The sequence below is a fragment of the Carcharodon carcharias genome, chromosome 2 (genome assembly GCF_017639515.1).
Source record: "Carcharodon carcharias isolate sCarCar2 chromosome 2, sCarCar2.pri, whole genome shotgun sequence".
Classification (NCBI taxonomy): Eukaryota; Metazoa; Chordata; class Chondrichthyes; order Lamniformes; family Lamnidae; genus Carcharodon; species Carcharodon carcharias.
The window spans coordinates 14,388,459-14,408,456 of record NC_054468.1 but is presented as its reverse complement, the minus strand read 5'-3'; the positions used below and the strand labels follow the sequence as shown (position 1 = coordinate 14,408,456).

The following is a 19,998-nucleotide window of genomic DNA, read 5'->3' as shown; positions in this document are numbered from 1 at the left end:
CGGACTGATTGCTGGGCTCTTGCACAACATTTTGCTACCCTAAATGACCTTGGTGAAGTCTTTGATGAGTATCAAATGGAAGTGGTCTCAATATGACTATTCTCTCATTGAAGACTCATAATGAAATTGAAGTGTTTGCACTATTCAAAGTACTGCCAAAAGTATTGGATTAGCGTAGATATTGTCTGACCATCCTACCAGATGATATTTTAGGACTTGGAGATGTTCTTCGTCTCATTGCTGGGCCTGTTTTATTTCCTACAATTTTTTATAGTCGCTGGTAAGTGCTGAGTGATAAGAATATATATGATTCAACCTCCTCGATGAGCATAAATCCTCTTGTTTTGTTCCTTCTGATGGTAATCATGACAGTGTCTGCCATTGTTTGATACTTCCCTTGCACATACTCTGTGATGGAGTCATATCTCACCAATCTTAGTCTGAACTGCTAGATTGAGGGTGGCATCTTCACAGTTTCTTTCATATTCAGAAGGGTGACTGGTGGCTTATGGTCTGTTTTGCTTTTGAAACACAATCCCATGACATAGTCTGAAAATATTTTTGCATGCCCATGCTACTGCTAATGCTTCTTTCTCTATTGTGGCACGTCATTGTTCTGTTTCTGTTAGGGACCTAGAGGCATAGTAGACTGGACTATGCTTGTCATCTCTCTGCACTTGAAATAAAACTGCCCCAAGATTTGTAAATGATGCATCTGCTTCTACTATGGTCAGTAACTCTGGGTTGTAACGGGTCAAGATTTCAGAAGAGATTAGAAGTTATTTAATTATTTTGAAAACTTTTTGCCGGTCCACATTCCAGTACCATTGTTGACCCTGTCTCAACAGCAGTCTCAAGGGCTTGTTGACCTCTGCTTAATTTGATAGAAACTTGCCTATTTGGTTGACCATTCCGAGGAATCTTTGAAGCTAAGTTATATTCCTGGGTTTTGGCAATTCTCCGTTCACTTTAGTTTTTTGTGGATCAACTGTGATTCCAGTGGCTTGTACCATGTAACCCAGCAACTTATTCATGGGTTTGGCCAGCTTATATTTTTAATTCAATGTTACGCCTGCATCCTGTAAGACTCTGCGGTCATGCTTTTTTTCTCGTGGAGCCATTATGAAGTATATCATCCATATAACATATTGCTCCTTCCATGCCTTCTGAAGTGTGAGACATTGTTCTCTGGAAAATTTCTGGAGCGAACGCTATTCCAAAGTGCACACTCTGTTGAAACATTAATGAGCAAATGGCATTATAAATATGTCAGCAATCTTGATTCTTTATCCGGGGACAACTGCCAAAATCCATTGATCACATCCAATTTGGTAAAAAAAAAGTACTCTTGGCTAGTTTGGCAAGGCTCTCATCCACTGAGGCCATCGGGTGATGTCACATTCCACTGATTTGTTTAGTTGAATTAAATCCGTGCAAATTGTTAAAGAGCTGTTTGGCTTTGGGACCGTAACCATGCCTGCACACCACTTTGTTGGCATGATGACCGGTGAGATAACTCCTTGCTGCTGCATCTTTTCAATTTCACCCTTGTCTTTGATGTGGATGAGGGACTTTCCTCAGCTCTTGGGGTGGTATGGTGCTCCATCTTTAACTTCCTAGGCCTGTAAACAATTTTGGGAATTCATTTTGAAATGTACTGCTGTAATTCTCAGCAGCAACTTCATGCACTTGATCAATTAACTTCAGTTTTAAGAGTGCCTTTCCGCTTAGTAGAGAGCACTCTTGATTTTGAATGACAGAGAGGCTCAAGGATTTCTGCGTCTTTGTATTTCAGCTCTGCAATGAATTGGCCTCTCATGTTTAAATTCACTGGCCTGTAGAGCCATGATAATGGCAGACTAATGGTGAATGCCACTACAGTCACAGTTCTCAAATTATGGAATTTGTGAATAATACCATTGTCATGGGAATTAGCAGCATCAAGGTTAGTTTCATTTCCACTTGTGGGAAGAGCGCTGCAGAGCTGAGCTCAATAACTCTGTTACTATGTGAAATATTCTGGCTTAGACATCTGATGAAAGTCATGGGGCTGAATTTTACCTGGGTGATGGTGGCCCTGCTTCCTATTCCCCAATGTAAAAGCCATGGGTGAGCCTACCCATGCTTGGCCAGCTCACCCCACAGCCATTTAATGACCATCAGACAGAGTGCCATAACTGTGGAAAAATAGGCCACTTCAAAACTGTTCGTCACTTGAAAATGCTCACAACGTGTCAAAAGGGGGAGAAAATTTTAAAACAGAACCAGATATGAGAAATTGATGAGCCACAAGCAAAGGAACTAACCTTCCTCAGGGAGCTAAATGATACTGAAAACAAGTATTGGAATATTAAAATCAAAGTGGATGGATACCCAACAGAGTTTAAAACTAGGCACAGGAGCAGGGGTTTCTGTTTTATCAGATGAGGTCAAATGGCTCAAACAGATTACATTGCAACCTTCATCTATCATATCTCAAGGCCCTGGTGGGATTTTGGAAGAACAGGAGTGTGGAATTTGGGATGCACAGATTAGAAAAGGTTAGATGAGGTGTGAACTTGGTGGATTCATTTGGATAGCCGGGGTACCCCTTTAGAGAGGTAAGGTACCCCTTTTGATATGATCCCTGGACACTTTTAGGAGAGGTAAGGCACCCACTAGGAGAGGTAAGGCACCCTTTGGGATTGTTAAAAGTGAACATGATTATGTAATTTTTACACACAACATCAGTGGAATTGTCAAGCTATAAAAGAATTGTCCAGCTGTCAAAACTGTTAAAGAGCTGCCCAGCTGTCAGGGAACTGTCCAGCTGTCAAGGAATTGCCAAAGAGCTGCCCAGGTGTCAAGGAACTGTCCAGCTGTCAAGGAAATGTCCAGCTTCAAAGAGATGTTAAAGAGCTGTCAGCTGTCAAAGAGCTGTTCCGCTCTAAAGGAACTGTTAAAGAGCTATCCAGCTGTCAAGGAACTGTCCAAATGTTAAACCTGTCAAAGGTACCCAAGAAGTGTCAAACATCTCAAACCTGTCAAATTTATCTAGGAATTTTCAAAACTGTCAAGGGACAGTCTAAGGATACTAGGTGAGTTGGCATGGAGTGGGTAAGGACAAAGGGATGGAGGGCATGAGTTGGCACTAAGTTGGCCGAGGGCTTATGAGGACCATGGGGATGAGTGGGGGCATGGATTGGCATAGGTTAGCATGGATGGGACAGAGGGAGTGTGTGTGGGGGAGTGTGAAATGTGTGGACTGCAGGGATGTTTTTTTGTTTTATAGCTATTTCCTATTTATTTAAACACAGTGCTGGAGCACAGAGGCAGGCCTTGTGCCCGCCTCTGCACCTAGCAGCTGCCACACAGGTTACAGGGTGGCCTGCCCTGACCCCTGTTTCAGCCCACCACCCCTCTCCCCATAACCGAAAATCGGAGCTGCGGGCAGCCATTTTTAAAGCTCAGGTTCGTCGGGGCATAAAATCTCCAGACTCAGCAAATCCAACCCAGGGTTGAAAATCTGGGCCACAGTCTCTCCGAGTTACGGCAAAAAAACTTTGAGACCAAAACTACAGCAACGTCTCCCAATAAAGGCGAATGATTTTCTGCAGCCGAATGCAGTGAGTAGAGGATATTGACATAGTACAAATTATTTGCATAAAATTAATCCCAGTCTCTAGGTGTGATTGACCCAACAATTTCCATTCTGGATGATAATAGTGGTGTCACTATGTGCAGTGCAGAATATGCCCTCATCTTGAAGTTGCTGCAGTCCTTTATATGCTACAGCCGCACCTCATCTCCCGGCTGCAGAATAGGAGGCTTGCACTAAAATGTGTTCTTGATGATGTGAACTTGCTGAAACCCTTGAAGTTGAGGCCTGAGATGGAAATTTTGGTAACATTGTAATAATAACCAGTGGTCAATCGCATTATGTATCACCTGATGCTGTCCTGGTTATAGACCAGACCAGAAAACCTGTGCTGTTGTTTTCATAATGCTGTCAGCCCTGGCTCCTGAGCAGCATTCTCACACTAGAGTCAGAGGGAGTGGGTTCAAATCCTTCACCAAGGAGTTGAGCAAAAGTTGAGGTTGCTGCTCCCTGTACAGTGCTGATGGGGTGCTGCACTGCCAGAGGTGGAGTCTTTCAGATGCAGTAGTAAACCAAGGCCCCATCTACCCTCTCAAATAGATGCAAATCATCCTATGGAACTACGTTGAAGAAGATGAGGAGAGCTGTTTCTGGTACCCAGTCAATACTTATCCTCAAACAACATCACTAAAATAGACGATCTGCTCATTTACCTGGTTACTGTTTGCAGGAGCTTGTTGCGCACAAATTAGCTGCCACTTTTCTGACATTACAACAGTGATGACACTTCAAAAGTACTTCATTGGCTGTAAAGCACTTTGGGCTCGCTGAGGATGTGAAAGTCACTATGAAATGCAAGCTTTTATTCTTTCTTTAAAGACTTCACAAATCCCTCCTTCCAGTGAACGCACACAACAGGCAGAATTTAATGTCGGTGACGGGGGTCTCGGTAACCAGCTGGAGAGCCGGCGAGAACTCGGTGTTGCGTCGCCTCTTTCTGGGAAGTGCCGTTCAGGTACTTAACTGGGCAGTGGCAGGTCTTCCCTGGGATCGAGGACCCCAGGAGCAGAAGTCCTGCCGACCGCGAGCTGCCGACCAATCAGAGGCCAGCAACTCTTCATTGCTCAGCAGCGCCACTGGGGAGGTGGTGGCTGCTGCCGGTAATGCACAGACCCCAAAGCCAGGATCACCAAGGCCAGAATATTGCCATCAGCGTGTGGGGGTGGGCCCAACACGCCGACGCACAAAATTACGCCAGATGACATCAGACGTGCATCATGACGTCATTGCGCGTCATTTAGATCTTTCGATCTGCAGGCGCAGGCTGGAGGCAGCTGCATGCCCACCGAACTGTCAAAGGCTAATAGGCCATTAGGAAACTAATTAAGGTAATTAGCAGCACCTTAAGGTTGGCGGGGGTGGGGGGGGGTTGGTGGTGGGGGAAGGGTGGGGCAGGCGAAGAGCCCAAGCGGCCTTCACGTTTTTCAGGAAACCTCATCCATGGGCAGGATGAGGTTTCCTGAAAGTTTTATTAAATAAATAAATAAAAATTCCCAAATATAAAAGCATGTCCCATCCAGTGTGACACAGTCACATGAGGAGACATGTTTAGATAACTTTTTAAATGCTTTATTTAATTATTTTAACATCGACTTAATCTCCCTGAGTCAGGCCCCAACTCTTCCTCCTCCCCCCGCCTGCACAGGTAGCGCTGAGCGCTACCGGCTGTGCATCACGCTGGGCGGTCCTTAATTGGCCAGCCCACCTAAAATGGCGGCGCGCAGCCAATCGCGGGCGGCGTTCGGCTCCATGCCCTCCCCCACCAGCCCCCGCCCAGCCCACCCGACAAAGGTAAGCTCCTGGCCCAAGGCAGCCAGGCCAGGTAAGTGATGGCGGGATGGGGACCACGGGGTGGGGGATGTGGGGGAGCGAGGGGTTGGCAGCAAGGGCGGGGAAGTGGCTCTCAGCACCCCCACCCCCTTCCCAATGCTGGATTCCTTGGTCAGGCACTGACCGCACCGAAATCCCAGAAGCCTACAGGCAATTCTGAGGGGGGGTTGCTTTTCAGGCTTCCCACATGGCTAGTCCACTGCCCATCACTGGGTTAACACTGGCAGCAGTAGGGTGAGGCCTTGAGGCATTTAATTGCTCACCTCAGAGCCTTAATTGTCGATGGGGCAGGAAGACCCTCCGCGGGCCTCCCCATTACCGACTTAACCAGGGTAGAGGAGAAAGGCGGTGGGATCCCCACCCAACATCCTCCCACCCAATTAAATAACCTCCTGCCACCAAACTCAGCACAGAAGAGGGCATTAAGTGTCACCCAACATTACAGAATTGTTCATGGAGGCCCCTCATCATCCGACTCTATAGTGAGGGTACATTATAAAAATTACTTTCAAGGTTAAGCTGCAAATATATTAGAACAATATTTGAAATTTTGTACTATTGACAGTCTTCCGTTCCTGTGCATTGTCACTTCTTTTGTTGCTATGGGAACTACAAGTAGGCTTTACATCCTTCACTGTCCTCAATAGCTCAGTGCCTTTTTAATCTATGAAAATTGTGGCTGTAGCTGTGAGGCATTTGGGAATACAGGTGATTAAAATGTCAAATTTAAGTGAAGCTTTTTGCTGGCATTGGAACCTCTTTGTGCTTTTTTTGTGAAAGCGATCATCTTAAGCTTGAGAGATTTTTTTTTTCTCTGCTGGGGTTGAAATGTTGCTGGTTTTTCTGGCTATGTACTGCTCCTGAGTGCAGGCAAGAACGCTACAAATTCAGGTCATCTTCAGCACCCGGTGTGCAGTTTGCCCATTTTGTGACTTGCACAAGTGAGGAGATCTGGGCGCTGATTTATGAGGCCAGCTTGAGTAGGAAGGTATAGTGCAACTGTGTGCGAAAGGTTAATGTGCCCATTTTTATGAGGTGAGAGTTCAGTGCATCCATTTAAAACGAGTTTTTATTCATTAACTCACTAAACTCTCCAAGTCACCAAAAATCTATTCCTATGTACAGAGCAAATTGTAAATTACCTTTCTTCTCCTTTCATCGGATGTGGGCATCACTGGCAAGGCCAGCATTTGTTGCCCATCCCTAATTGCCCTTGCTAGGTCATTTCAGAGGGCAGTTAAGAGTCAACCACATAGCTGTAGTTCTGGACCGACCAGGTAAGATGACAGATTTCCTCCCTTAAAGGGCATTACTAAACCAGATGGGTTTTTAATGGCAATCGATAATAGTTTTCTGGTCATCATTACTGAGACTAACTTTATAATTCCAGATTTATTAACTGAATTCAAATTCCACCAGCTGCTGTGGTGGAATTTGAACCCAGGTTCCCAGCACATTAGACTGGGTCTCTGGATTACGACACCTACACCGCCGTATCCCCATAAAATTCTAATTAAAGTAATAAATGACGAGGGCAATTTTTCAAGAATTTATTGCTGGCAGGGAACCTGGCTTGCTGCCAGTACATTTGGGAAAATAGTCAGCACATTCCTCACTGGCAGTCAGCAAAATTTCCAGCCACCATTGTTTACTTGGAAAATTTTGGCTTGTACATTATTTGTTTTATGACAACTGCATCAGCAGGCATCTGAGGGGGCTAACTTGAAAGACCCATGAGCAAAGATTACATCGTGTGGGTGGATTCTGGCAGCCCACTTGCGCCGGGTCCTGATACTGGATCTTCACCGAGTATTGAGGAGAGGGGGCACAGGGGGGGCTTGTCGGTGCCTCAATTCTTTTGTAAGTTGTTTGCCCTTGTGATCTCCAGCTGGTCCTCTAAGTGTGTTAGGAAGGGCTGGGGTCTTCCGCTCCTGATTATGGCGGGCGTCATGGGAGGCGCAAGCACTAAACCTCGCCAGAAGGCCCAAAACCGGCTTTATGACGATGTAAAACGAGGAAGCGGTTGTGCGCTTCAACCGTCAATGGCGGGTCGCGTTTCCCACTGCTGAACATTCCGAATATCATTTGCATAAATCAGCATCTTATTATGAAGCCTGCTCACCGGAATCATCCCTCCCACCCCGCTGGACTAAGAGCCCACAGCGGCATTCAGTTAGAGCCACGTGGTTCACAACAGGATTCAAACAATGTGCAGCTGGCGACCCGCACTGTGCTCCTGACCCTGGGGTGAGTTCACATACCTTCCATCGCGCAGAATTCACAGGGGTCAGCGCAAGACTTCGCAGGCTGCATCGCATCGGTTTCTGGTGGGCAGATGGGGTGATCTCAAAGCAAGTCTCCACAGCAGGGTTAAGGTGGGAGTGGCTTTTACTGTGTTCTGGGAGCATTGTTGGTCGTGGAAATGACCTACGCAGCATAGCTAGGAGCTTCTTGGTTCCTTGAAGCCCAGCCCAGTTTGGCTGAGCACCATCCAACTTGTGCTTAGTCTGACAGGGAAGGAAAAGGGCCCATAATTCTCCCTTGAGGGATGGAAAGTAGAATGACTTGCACCTATGTAACACCTTTCTAGACCTTAAGACCGCCCAAGTTGCTTTACAACCAATGAAGTTACATTTGATGTGTAGTCACTGTTATAAGACAGGAAAACATGGTTGCCAGTTCGTGCACAGCAAGGTCCCACAAGCAGTGATGAGATAATGATCAGATTATCTGTTTTTGGGTTATTGGTTAAGGGATAAATATTGCCTCAGAATGCCCATAATAACTGCCTTGCTCTTCGTTGAAATAGTGCTGGGATGTCTTTTACAGAAAGGATATTGGTATAACATCACATTAGAAATATGGCACTACACTCCAGTTTCTCAGCACTCTCTCAGCGCTAGCACTAGGAGAGTCAATCTGGATTACATATCCTAGTTTCCGGTATAGGAATTGACTCAATGACCAATTCGGATTCACACATGAGAGTGGTACTCACAGAGCCATAGCTGATACTAGGTGAATGATCTCAGCTTGTGTTAGTCTAAATTGTGTAAAGCACAACATTTTATTAATGTGAGCTCAAAACGTATTGCCATGTCCGAAGTACTGATTTTGGCTCTGTGACCTGCTTGACTTCCAAGATACCTGTGGTAGATAACACTTTGTGTTGAAAGCATGGATTGACCTGGGAGGAATTGGCGTTGAAGGTCATTCTCTTTAACCTGTTAATTTATAGCCTGTCAGAAGAGCTTGCATAGCTGGACTGCTTCTAAATTCCATCTGTTAGCAGCTGTGAGTTTTAGACTGGACCTGATGTACTTATACAGCTTTGTATCTGCATCCAGTGTTGGAATGCAGTGAACGTGCTTGAGGCCTGTTGTACTGCTGTTAAGTACAAGTAGACTCATTGCTGTGGAACTAGGAGCTGGCATGAAGACACCAATGCAACCCAGCTAGGATTGCCAACTTTCCAGGATTGTCCTGTTGTCTCCTATAATTAAAGAGTAATTTGCTGAGTACCACTGAGAGAAAAATCACAAGAATAATTGGGTTTGATTTTGTTTTCTTTTGATACTTTCATTTATTAGTTTTGAAAAAATATTGGTGATGAGAGAAAAAAAGTTGTTCAAAAATCAGGTAATGAAGAGTGTTTACTTTCCATTTAGCCATGGGGAGGCAGAACACCATGACAATGGGCCTGTCAGGTAACTAATGCGGGAGCTTAGAGCATGGCAGAGCAGTTGGAGGTCATGTGGTAACACCTCCTGGAATACGTCCAACAAGAATTGGCAACCTGAAGCCCAAATCACCTTGTACTCTGACTACAATCCTCCCTCTGAGATTAACAGGTCGCTTAAACAATTCAAAGAGCAGTGTCAAACCATAAGACTTTAAAAAGAAATTCATAATCTTAACTGATGTCCTGACAAACTCAAAACGTAAATGGGTCAAAGTGGATTTTGAATTGGACATGCGGGCATGGTCAGCAGGCCCGTGAGTGGCCCACAACCCACAATAGGCCCTCCCGGCTGGCCAATTAGCTGCCTGCCAGCGTGAAAGGTTCACCGAAATGCTCAGCACTGCCGGGGTGGTGGGGGGGGGTGGGGTGAGGGGGGGGTGGGGGGTGCGGGAGGAGAGCGAGCACTGAAGTCGGCGCAGGGGAGCATGGAATGAAAGTTCCCTGAAGGCAGAGAGCTGCCTCAAGGAGCTGAAGAATTCAAAAGCTATGAATTAAGATTTTGAAATGCGGAAAAAAATGTCCACACATCAGAATCAGTCACCTGAACATCTGGTGGATGAGAATTCTGTCCAAACATTTTAATTTTTTTCAAATTAATTTCGGAAACCTCAACCCGCCCTTGGATGAGGTTTCCTCAAAAAGGCAAAGGCCCCCCAGCTAATTCGCCCGCCCTCCAACCGTAACGTTGGATGGGCAACAAAAAAATCCCCATTGATTACTACGTTAGTGGCCTGAATAGGCCTCTTAATTGTCGGCGGGCACACTGCCAATCCTCACGTGCGCCTGCCAACCGAAATATCACGCAAGTGCGCAATCCTGTTGGGACGCTCGCCCGATGTCATCACACGCCATTTCATGCTTGAACGGGTTGGGCACACTGCACGCCAAGCAGAAGATTCTGCCCATAAAGAAAAGCTCCAAGTCATGGGACATGGAGCGAAGGATGATAAATAGAGTTGGGTTGCAGGCCATCCACAATCTTATTGAATGGTGGAATAGGTACGAGATGCTGAATGATCTCCTGTTCCTACTGTTAATATGTTCATCAACACTTGGATGAAATACCTACATATCATTAAGTGGTTGTGGGAAATCCCTTACAGTAACTTACCAAAAACGCATCTGAACTGCCTTGCCCAGCCTAATGATTTATTTTTCTTCTCTACACTGGTTCTAGACGTCCTCGAGAAGCCAGATAATGGAGATCCTGAGGCAATTCAGAAAGCAAAGACACTGTACAAGTCCTGTACGAATCAAAGTGAGTGATGATCTTGAAACTGAAGCAACCATTTTTATGTTTGCCTTGACGTACGCTAATGCTTCTCCTTGTTTGTACTTCAGCTGCAATTGAAAGCAAGGGTGGAGCACCATTAATTAACATGCTGACTGGTATGTTTGAGTGGCCGGTTGCAACAGACAATTGGGACCAGGAACACGGTGAGATCAGAACATGGTTTTACAACGTTTGATGCATTTTTATGTTTTATCAAAATTGTCAAGATAAAGAAATCTTTAATGTGAAGATGAATAGCATGCAGTAACGAATTGTGCAATGAGTGGATGCCAGCTCTGCAAGTGTCAATCAGCTGCTGCTCTCTGATAGGACTACTGTAGTTTGCCATGCATGTAAATAATTTGGATTCTGAAATTGAAAGGTGTTGCATCGAAATTTATAGGTGATACCTACATTGAGGGCTTTATAGCTAACCACATTGAGGAAGTAATGCACTAAGTACTGGATGGCATCAACAGGCTTGCAGACTGGGCATATCAATTAAAAACTTAAAGTAACCATCACAAAGTGTGAGGTGGTAGGAGAGACAATTCCTTGGAAGCTAAAACATTAAGTGGGATAGTGGAAGAAAGGGGTTGGGGAATATGGATACATAAATGGCTAAATGTTGCAACAAGCTGATAAGGCCATAAAGATTGCAGACAAAGCTCTGGAGTGCATTTCTAGGGGAAAAGAACATAAAAGCAGGGGGGAAACATTAAATTTATATACAACCTTGATTCGACCATACTTTGAGTATGATGCACAGTTCTGGTCTCCATAATGCAAAAGGATATTGAAGCACTAGAGAAAGTGCAGAAAACTATGACAAGGATATTACCAAACTGAGAGGATGTATCAGTCAGATAAGATTAATCAGGAATTGTATTATTCTCTGGAAAAGAGCAGATTAAGAGGAGATTACATACAACTCCTGAATATTATGTAGGGATTAAATAGCGTGGAGGTGGATGAATCATTTCCACTTGTGGGTGGGTCCAGAACAAGGGCAGCATGAATAGAAGATAGTCTCCAAAACATCAAATAAGTAATTTAGGAAGAATTTATTTGTACAGTGTGGTGAGAATATGGAACTCACTGCCACTTGCAGTGATTCTCTTTTACACTGACACTGACAGAATGACTAGGACTGATCTACACTGCCACCATACTATGTCACAAGTTAACACTCATCCTTACACTCACACATACAGGCACTGCAGAATCTGCTAAATGAATCTCCTTTGCAAGAGAGCTACTTTGGAATATTTTAGCCACAAATGTTGTGGTATAAATACAATACATTAATTTGTTATTTTGTTAGCGATGTTAACCTGTTTTAATGAAATGGTTAATGTATCGATTAAGATAGTGTCGTTTATAAGTGTTCATTACCCCCAATATCCGACATTGGAAAGGAAAGATCAAAGGGGGTTTATCGAGGACATCCAATCCATTACTGTCAATTTTGCTTCCCCTCCATATTGACTTTCGGAACTCTCCTTCCAATTTCGCTGCCTTAATTTATCATGTATTTCTCAGCTATTATCAAACATTGGATCAAAAGCCTCACCTGACTTCATTTCACACTCCAAACCTCATTTTAAATTTGTGGCCACTTGTCATACGAGCAACTCACTATGATGAACAGTTTGCCTGAATCATCCTGAAACGTTAACTCTGTTCCTCCACAGGTGCAGCCTGCCATGTTGAGCAGTTCCAGCATTTTCAGTTCTTATTTCATATATCCAGCATCTACAGTGTTTTGCTTTTGAACCACTGACTGTTTTCCTATAAGAAGAGTCATACGGGCTGGAAACGTTAACTCTGTCTTTCTCACCGCAGGTGCTGTTAAAACTGCTGAGTTTTTATAGCATTTTCTGTTTTTGTTACTGTTTTCCTATAACCTGCTCAAGGGCATTCTATTTGTGGGTCGGGTGAGGGATTATTCTCTGTACTGAAGGTCATCCAGTTTGCTGTCATCACAGTGTGTGTTTGCTTTCTCCTAGGTGAAAATTGGACACTTGAGGCCATCATTGGAAAGATGACCAGCCAATTTGGAAAACGTGTGATCATAGACTTTTTTGTTGGGACAGATGACAAAAACTCCAATGTTCACATAATCCATGTATGTGACTTAGATAAGACTCATTTTTATTAAATTTCCATTTAGATTCATTCATTTACAAAATATTACTTTTATGTATAATAGATTTAATAGTTTGTGCTTGGTTGAAAAATACACATTGGGGTAGATTTTGGACTTGAGCATCATCTATGTGAACTGCAAGGAGAAAAATTGAAGAGGAGATTGCAGGATGGGAACAGAACCCAACTGATTTTCCTTTCATTTTAAATTAACAGAAGGCAAAATGGGGAAGTGCAAGAATAGTCCTTGGAATCTCCTCTGATGGTTGAATTCCAAGCAGATGGTGAAGCATGAAACTAGATGCAAATCCTTTTCTTGATAGTTCACTTATTTACAAAATGCAGCATTACGTATGTTGGCCTCCTACCGACTAAACCAGGGTCTCAGCAGTCCCTCTTTATATGTGCTCAAGATACTTCATCAATCAATACCCTCCATCTGTTTATCTTTAAGCTTAACAATATAATTGACATAATATTAACATCCTCACTTTATTTTTATCTCTGATCTTGCTGAAGCCTGCCATCTCATGACCTGAGCAGTTAGTTAAAACTTTTCTTCAGCTCAAAGGTTTTTTGACCATAACTTGCCGGAATTATGAGCTGATAATGGGCAATGGGGCATGTGAGACCTCAGTGAACAATGGGACCTTACAGTCTATCTCGTCAACAAACGAGAGTTAAAGATTGAGGCAAGAGAGAATAAAAGGCAGGAAAGAAAAATAAGGAAAAAGTTAAACATTTTAAATTTGCTATTTACCAACTTCCAGTTTAAATTGTTTAATTTCAGACTGACATTTCATTAACAATTACGAAGTGAGTAAAAATGGCACTTGCACTGTTAATTATCAGACATAACTTTCTGCGGTGAGTTTAATTGGCAATTAATGTACAAATCCAGCAAGTTCAGAAAAATAAGGATGAGGCTAAGGGTGTGATGTAATTTGTCTGGAGCAAATGATGGGGGACCATAAATCAACCAGCAAGTCCGGAGATTCATAGGTCACTGTGTATCTCTTCATTCCCTGAGCTGGCCAATTTACACAATGCTTACAGGACGTGTTGTTAACATGACATTAGTTTTAGGTCTGGATCAAGATGAGAGAAAAAATGTTGGAATTGATATAACATTAAACATGCATTAACTTTTGGTGAATTAACAGATTGACCAGTCCAACCTTGGCTTGCCATCCTGTGATTACTATGAATGCACTGGTGCTTATAAGGAGGTATGTGGCATTCTTATTACATTCCAAATGGTTGTAATCTTGTGCAAAGACCATGGAAAATTAATCAAGCGTTAAATTAGGGAGGCTTTTGATAGAATAGATAAGGAGAAACTGTTTCCGTTGGCAAGAGAATGTCACAGAAAAAAGATAATTGGCAGAAAATCCAGAGGGAGATGAAGAGTATTTGTTTTATGGGCAGAAATTTCCCCCCATTGGAGGGGTGGGGGTTGTGCGGAGGTGGACATGGAGGGGCGGGAGCAAACCTGATCGGTGCCCACAGTCAGGGCCGCACTCCCATTTTATGTGGGCGGACCAGCTGAGGCCCGCCCAGTGTGACACTTGCCTGGAAGCGCTGAGCAGGGGGGTGGGGGGGGTGGGGGGGGGGGGTGGGGGGGGAGGCGGGGGAGGCCGGGGTGGGGGGGGGGGGGGGGGGGGGGGGGGGGGGGGGGTGGGAGGCGGGGGTGGGGTGGGGGGGTGTATTTGTTGAGTCGGGGCCTGTGCTCTTTCACACATGCACAGAAATCTCCCTGAGGCACCTCTCAATAAAGAAATTAAAAACTTTTAAAACATGTCCCCTCATGTGACAGTGTCACATGACAGTGCCACATGAGCTGGGACATGTCAATGGATTTTTTAAAAAACATTTTTATTGAATTTTTAAACACTTCATGAAACCTCGCTCGTGGATGAGGCTCCATGAAAAATGCAAAGGCCGCCCGGGCTCTTCTCCTGCCCCCACCCCCCCCCACCCCCACCGCCAACCTTAAGGTTGAATGGGCAGCTCATTTAATTATTTCAATTAGTTTTTAACAGGTCTTAATAGGCCTTTGACTGTGCGCCCGCCGAACTGAAAATCTAAATGATGCGCGGTGATGTCGGGAGGCGTCACCTCGCATCATTTGACAGGTCGGCGAGTGGGCCCTGCCCCCGCTCGCTGACTCAAAAACCTATGTTGTTATGACCTGGGAGACAATGCCTGAAATGGTGGTGGGAGCAGATCTGGCCATAATTTTCCAAAAGAAATTGGATAAATTCTCGACAAAAAACATTGTGGTGCCTTGGCGAAGGTTGAGGAAAGTGGGATGAATTCAAAGAGCCAGCAGAAGCTCCATGGGCTGAATGGCCTTTATCTGTGAACCATACGTCCCAGGAAACTGCTACATAGCACACAGACAACACATTAGCCAATGACCCAAATGCCAATTTCATTGTATTAATCACAGAGACTGTTAATTGTAATTTTTATTATTGAGAAGCCTCAGTGAGAGGCCAATGCTTCAGGTGTACCAGCATGCAAAAGATTCACTAATCAATTCTTAGCTAAAGAAGCTTAATGATGCCATGTTTGGATTTTTTAAACCTGCAGACCACAGGAGGAAGGGAAGACATAGAAAAACATAAAGTGTTCTATTGTTTTGAATGGGAAAGAATGCAGGTGGTACAATGTGTTTGGATTTCGAACCAATGAAGAGACACATTGGTCAGTTTCAGTCATGTTATCTAAGGGATAAATATTGGCCTGGATGCCAGGAATGAATTCCCTACTTTTCTTCAAATAACACCATGGGATCTTTTACATTCATCTAGCTAACAGGGTGAATAAAGTCTCAGTTTAAAAAGCTCATCTAAAAGGGATGGTGCATTGCTCCCTCAGTATTGTACCAGAAATGTCAGCATGGACTTTGTGCTCAAGTCTCTGAAGTGAGACTTAAATGTGCCCATAACTTTTTGATTCTTTTTTTTAATTGTTCATAGGATGTGGCCAGATTGAGAGAGTGCAGAGAAGATTTACTAAGATGTTGCCGGGTCTTAAGGAGTTGAGTTACAGGGAAAGATTAAATAGGTTAGGGCTTTATTCCTTGGAGCGTAGAAGAATGAGGGGAGATATGATAGAAGTTTACAAAATTATGAGGGGTATAGACAGTGTAAATGCAAGTAGGCTCTTTCCACTTAGATTCGGAGAGATAAACACGAGAGGACATGGCTTTAGGGTGAAAGGGGAAAGGTTTAGGGGGAACATTAGGGGGAACTTCTTCACTCAGGGAGTGGTGAAAGTGTGGAACGAGGTACCATCTGACATGGTAAATGCAGGCTCACTCTTAAGTTTTAAGAATAAATTGGATAGATACATGGATGGGAGAGGTCTGGAGGGTTATGGACTAGGTGCAGGTCAATGGGACTAGCGGAATAATATTTCGGCACAGACTAGAAGGGCCAAATGGCCTGTTTTCTGTGCTGTAGTGTTCTATGGTTCTATGGTTCTATCACCAGCAAGACTAGCATTTATTGTAATTACCATTGAGAGGGTGGTGGTGAGCCGCCTTCTTGAATCGCTGCAGACCATGTGGCATTGGTACACCAACCGTGCTCTTGGGGAGTGGGTTCCAGCGACAGTGAAGGAACAGCAATATAGCTCCAAGTCAGGATGATGTATGACTTAGAGGACAACTTGCAAGTGGTGATGTTCCACACATTTGCTGCCTTGTTCTTCTAGGTGGTAGAGGTCACAGATTTAAAAGGTCCTTTCAGGGGAACCTGGGCAAATTGCCACAGTGCTTTTTCTAGATGGTGTACACTGCAGCCACAGTGGATCAATGGTAGAGAATTAAGGGTGTGAGATGAAATCCTAATCAAGTGGCTACATAGGTCCTCTTTATTTTAGTACGATTACCATAAAAATTTATTATGGAGAATATTTTGTTCAGGAGGGTGAGAGATATCAGCGCCTAGCAAGGTAACTGTTTTCTAATTCAGTTACACATTATTAACATGCCTCGATCATGGATATCACAGGATAGATTATGGCTATATTTATAAATCTATATGATCAGCACAAAATAGCTTGACTTGATGGTGCAGTGTAAACCTGGACCCGTGACTTGTTGATAACATGATATATCTCTTACAGCTTGGTTAACATATAAATAAGTACCAGTTTGTACTGCACTATTTAGGAACCTCTGATTCCAAAGTGATTCCCAATTTGATAATTCTTCAGGCTTCAGTGCTAACATAGAAAACTAGCTCAATCTTACACTGGGGATGGGATCACCACCCCCGATGTAAAAGTCGATGCATGGTGAGTGTTGTATATTTTAATTCTCAGAGTTACGCAGAGATGACACTAGTTTCTATGTGTGTAACGGGTATTATTTATGGTGCTTTAAAATGTCTATTCCATGCTTCAGCTCAGCCTTCAAGCACTTTCGACAGCTTTGTTTACTTTACTCTGTGTCCACACCTAGACTTAACCAATCAAGCACAGTGAGCATCAATAGTAAACAGACTCACATAATTAAACAAAGAACAATTGAACACTGCAGCAAGCCTGCCTCCACTTGGCTGGCTTGTCCCACAGCCATTTTACAGCCATTGGGCTGCTAATCAGCTTGAGGCGGGCCTTCTTCCCCTTCCAATAGGAAGCCCTGCCTGCAAGAGCAAGCTCTCTTGTCCTAGCAGCACCATCGGAAGCTGTGCCCAATGCTGGGACGACAGACAGTCCAGATGAGGAGACGCCCATGTAGCCTATATTTAAAGGGGAGGGTCTCATGGGAGACATGCTGGTGTGCCATGGTGAAATAGGTTGGGGGAGGGAGGGGAAAGCCTGTGATGGAGAATTATCTTGGGGAAGGTGTCTTCCAATGGACACAGGGTACCCAGAAACCCAGAAAGGAGCCCCGGACTCCCTCCCCAATCCCGCAAACCCCCCCCCCACCCCCACCCCCGCCACCCCCACTTTGCCATGTCAGCTGTCTGCCAGGTTTCAGCTGGCTTCCTGGACAACTGGCAGTGCCCTCTCCTACCGTGGGTAAAATTCCAGCAGCTGGGCGAAGAGGCCCTTGAATGGCTATTAATTGGCCACTTAATGGCCTCAATTGGCCCACAGGGGAATGGGCCACCCAAAGCCTCTCATGCCACTGATACTATCACAGTGGGGTTGGGCAAGTGTGGGTGGGTGGTGGGCACTGTCATGGCATCCAGTTTTGCCACCTTCCTCCCCCACCCCCAAACCTGCCTACCCACACACACTCCCCTGGGCATTGGGGGGGGGGGGGGGGTGCTGTAAAATTCCAGCCAACTTTTCCTATGTTTAATCTCATCAGCACCACCTCCCGTTGTGAGCTGTTTGCTGTTAAATTTGGAACCTGTTTTGATTAAAGACACAGGCTTATTGTAAGGAGCTCTATCCCTTGAAGCTAAGTCAACAGTCTTTATTGATCATAGGCCCATGAATCAGTTCTAATGAATGCAATTACTGCAGATCATTTGTTCTGTTTTTGCAGATGTTGCGATGTTCGAGCTTTTAACTGAGTGAGTCTGTAGAATGGAAATGTGTTCGGTATTGCAGATTGCTTTGGGGGTCTATTACTGGGAAAATATTAACTTACTAATACCGCAGCTTTTCTTCAGAACATAACCTAGGCTAATTGAAGAGAATTAGCATCTCTTGAGATGCTGAAATGTTTGTTTATTTTGCAACCTCCAGCTTTGTTAAAAAGCGATCGGGGAAGGATTTCAGCCGGATTCCATAACTTTCTAAACATTTGCAAATTATATCCTTATGAGCACGATTGTACTTCTCCAGTTGTTGAACCTTTGTTTAAATGCGTATAAACTATTTTAAAATAACCTTTTAAGAGCATTATCACAGCATGTAATATTTGGCTAGCGTTCACATTTCGGCTCTGAGGAGGATTAAATTTTTGCTTTTGAACAATGCAAGGGAAGGTAGAGAGATGGGCAGCTATATCAAATCTACACTTAAGCACTGGCCAGTTTTAGCTCCTGTAATTTGCCTCTTTGCTTCCTTTGTGACCCTGATCCTTTTGTTAAGGTGCCTTCCCACGGCAGCTGGCAGTCTTCCAGCATATCAGCAAAAGTGAAAATCTTTGTGTGTGGGTCTCGAGAGAGTTACATAGAATTTGCTGCACTATTTCATCCAACTGGCTTGTGCCAGTGTTTATGAGCATAAACACTGGCATAAACCAGTTGAACTAACTTAGTACCCTTCTTAACTTCATATCCTCTGTGTCTATAGAAAACGTGGCAATTTTGTTTTAATATAGCTTGATGGTTTAATTTCATCGTCCCTCTTTGCTTCTTTAGCTTTTTCTTACTTCTTTCCTAAATTCTTTGTATTCCTGTTTATCACCTCCTCCTTTATTGTCATGCATACCTTTTTTTGAATTTCAGTCTTGCCCACCGCCCTGTGTTCATCCTTGGGCCAGAATTTTATACTGCAGGTTCAGATGTGTGGCCGACCCATGAAACCACAATGAGAAAATGTCAGCCGTGAGCCCTAATGTCATCGCGCCATATTACACTCGACCCGCACACGCGGGAGCCAGATGACTGTCCGCTGACAATAAAACAGGCAATTAAGCCCATTGCAAAGGCAATTGACTGAAATTTTACAGTTAGCACATGGGTCACACGGCCATCCCATTTTTAATTGTAAAACAACCCAGGGTGGGATAAAAGTCGACCAGAGCCGTGGCTGTGTGAGTGGATCGGAATTTAGGATAGAGTTGGTTGTAGGTGCTTTTCTGACAGTTATTTGCATTTGCTGTGCTCTCTGGAGGACCCTCACGAGCTTTCTTAGAGGCTTTCTGCTGAGTCCGCTCCCCAGTAATGTGGGGATGGTCTATCCCGCTGGGGGAATCTTCTCCCCTGAGGAGGAGAGGGCCAAAGGGGAGAGGAGGGCTGGTGTCCGCAGGCAGCATCCCAGATAGCAACCTGTGGAAAGAGAGGCACAGCTACATGTGGTGCAGGGCCAGCAGGAGGTGCAAGGCAGAAGGGGCTGCAGAAGATGCCGTATCCTGCAGCGAAAGTGTACAGGCAGCACCCCAGCTACCTGGACAGGTCAAGAGGTCCAGTGCCAAAATTGGCCCTGCCTTTCTAGGGAGCCGATGACCTCGATTTGCCACATGATTGGTCCAGAGATTACCTCAAACTGCGTCGGTGAGCACCCGATGCCAGTGACTCCTAAGGAGACAGAGGCAATGAACCTTTTCACCTCCGGTTCTTTCCAAGGGTCATTGGGAGATCCATGTGGTGTCTCCCAACCTGCTGCCTGCAGCTGCAGCAAGCTGGTCACTGATGCCTTATTCAGATGGATGATGAGCTTCAGTCAGTTCCA

General features: G+C 44.5%; 1 protein-coding gene across 4 annotated transcripts in view; it reads left to right on the top strand.

The window, feature by feature from the left end:
• The window catches only part of LOC121273482 (neprilysin-like), a 248,314-nt gene that overhangs the window by 136,817 nt on the left and 91,499 nt on the right, over window positions 1-19,998 (top strand). For all 4 annotated transcript variants that reach the window (XM_041180668.1, XM_041180654.1, XM_041180674.1 and 1 more), the window contains exons 5-8: window positions 10,387-10,467; window positions 10,551-10,646; window positions 12,492-12,610; window positions 13,794-13,859. In XM_041180668.1, coding sequence (XP_041036602.1) covers window positions 10,387-10,467; window positions 10,551-10,646; window positions 12,492-12,610; window positions 13,794-13,859 — 362 coding nt within the window. The remainder of the gene's footprint in view (window positions 1-10,386; window positions 10,468-10,550; window positions 10,647-12,491; window positions 12,611-13,793; window positions 13,860-19,998) is intronic.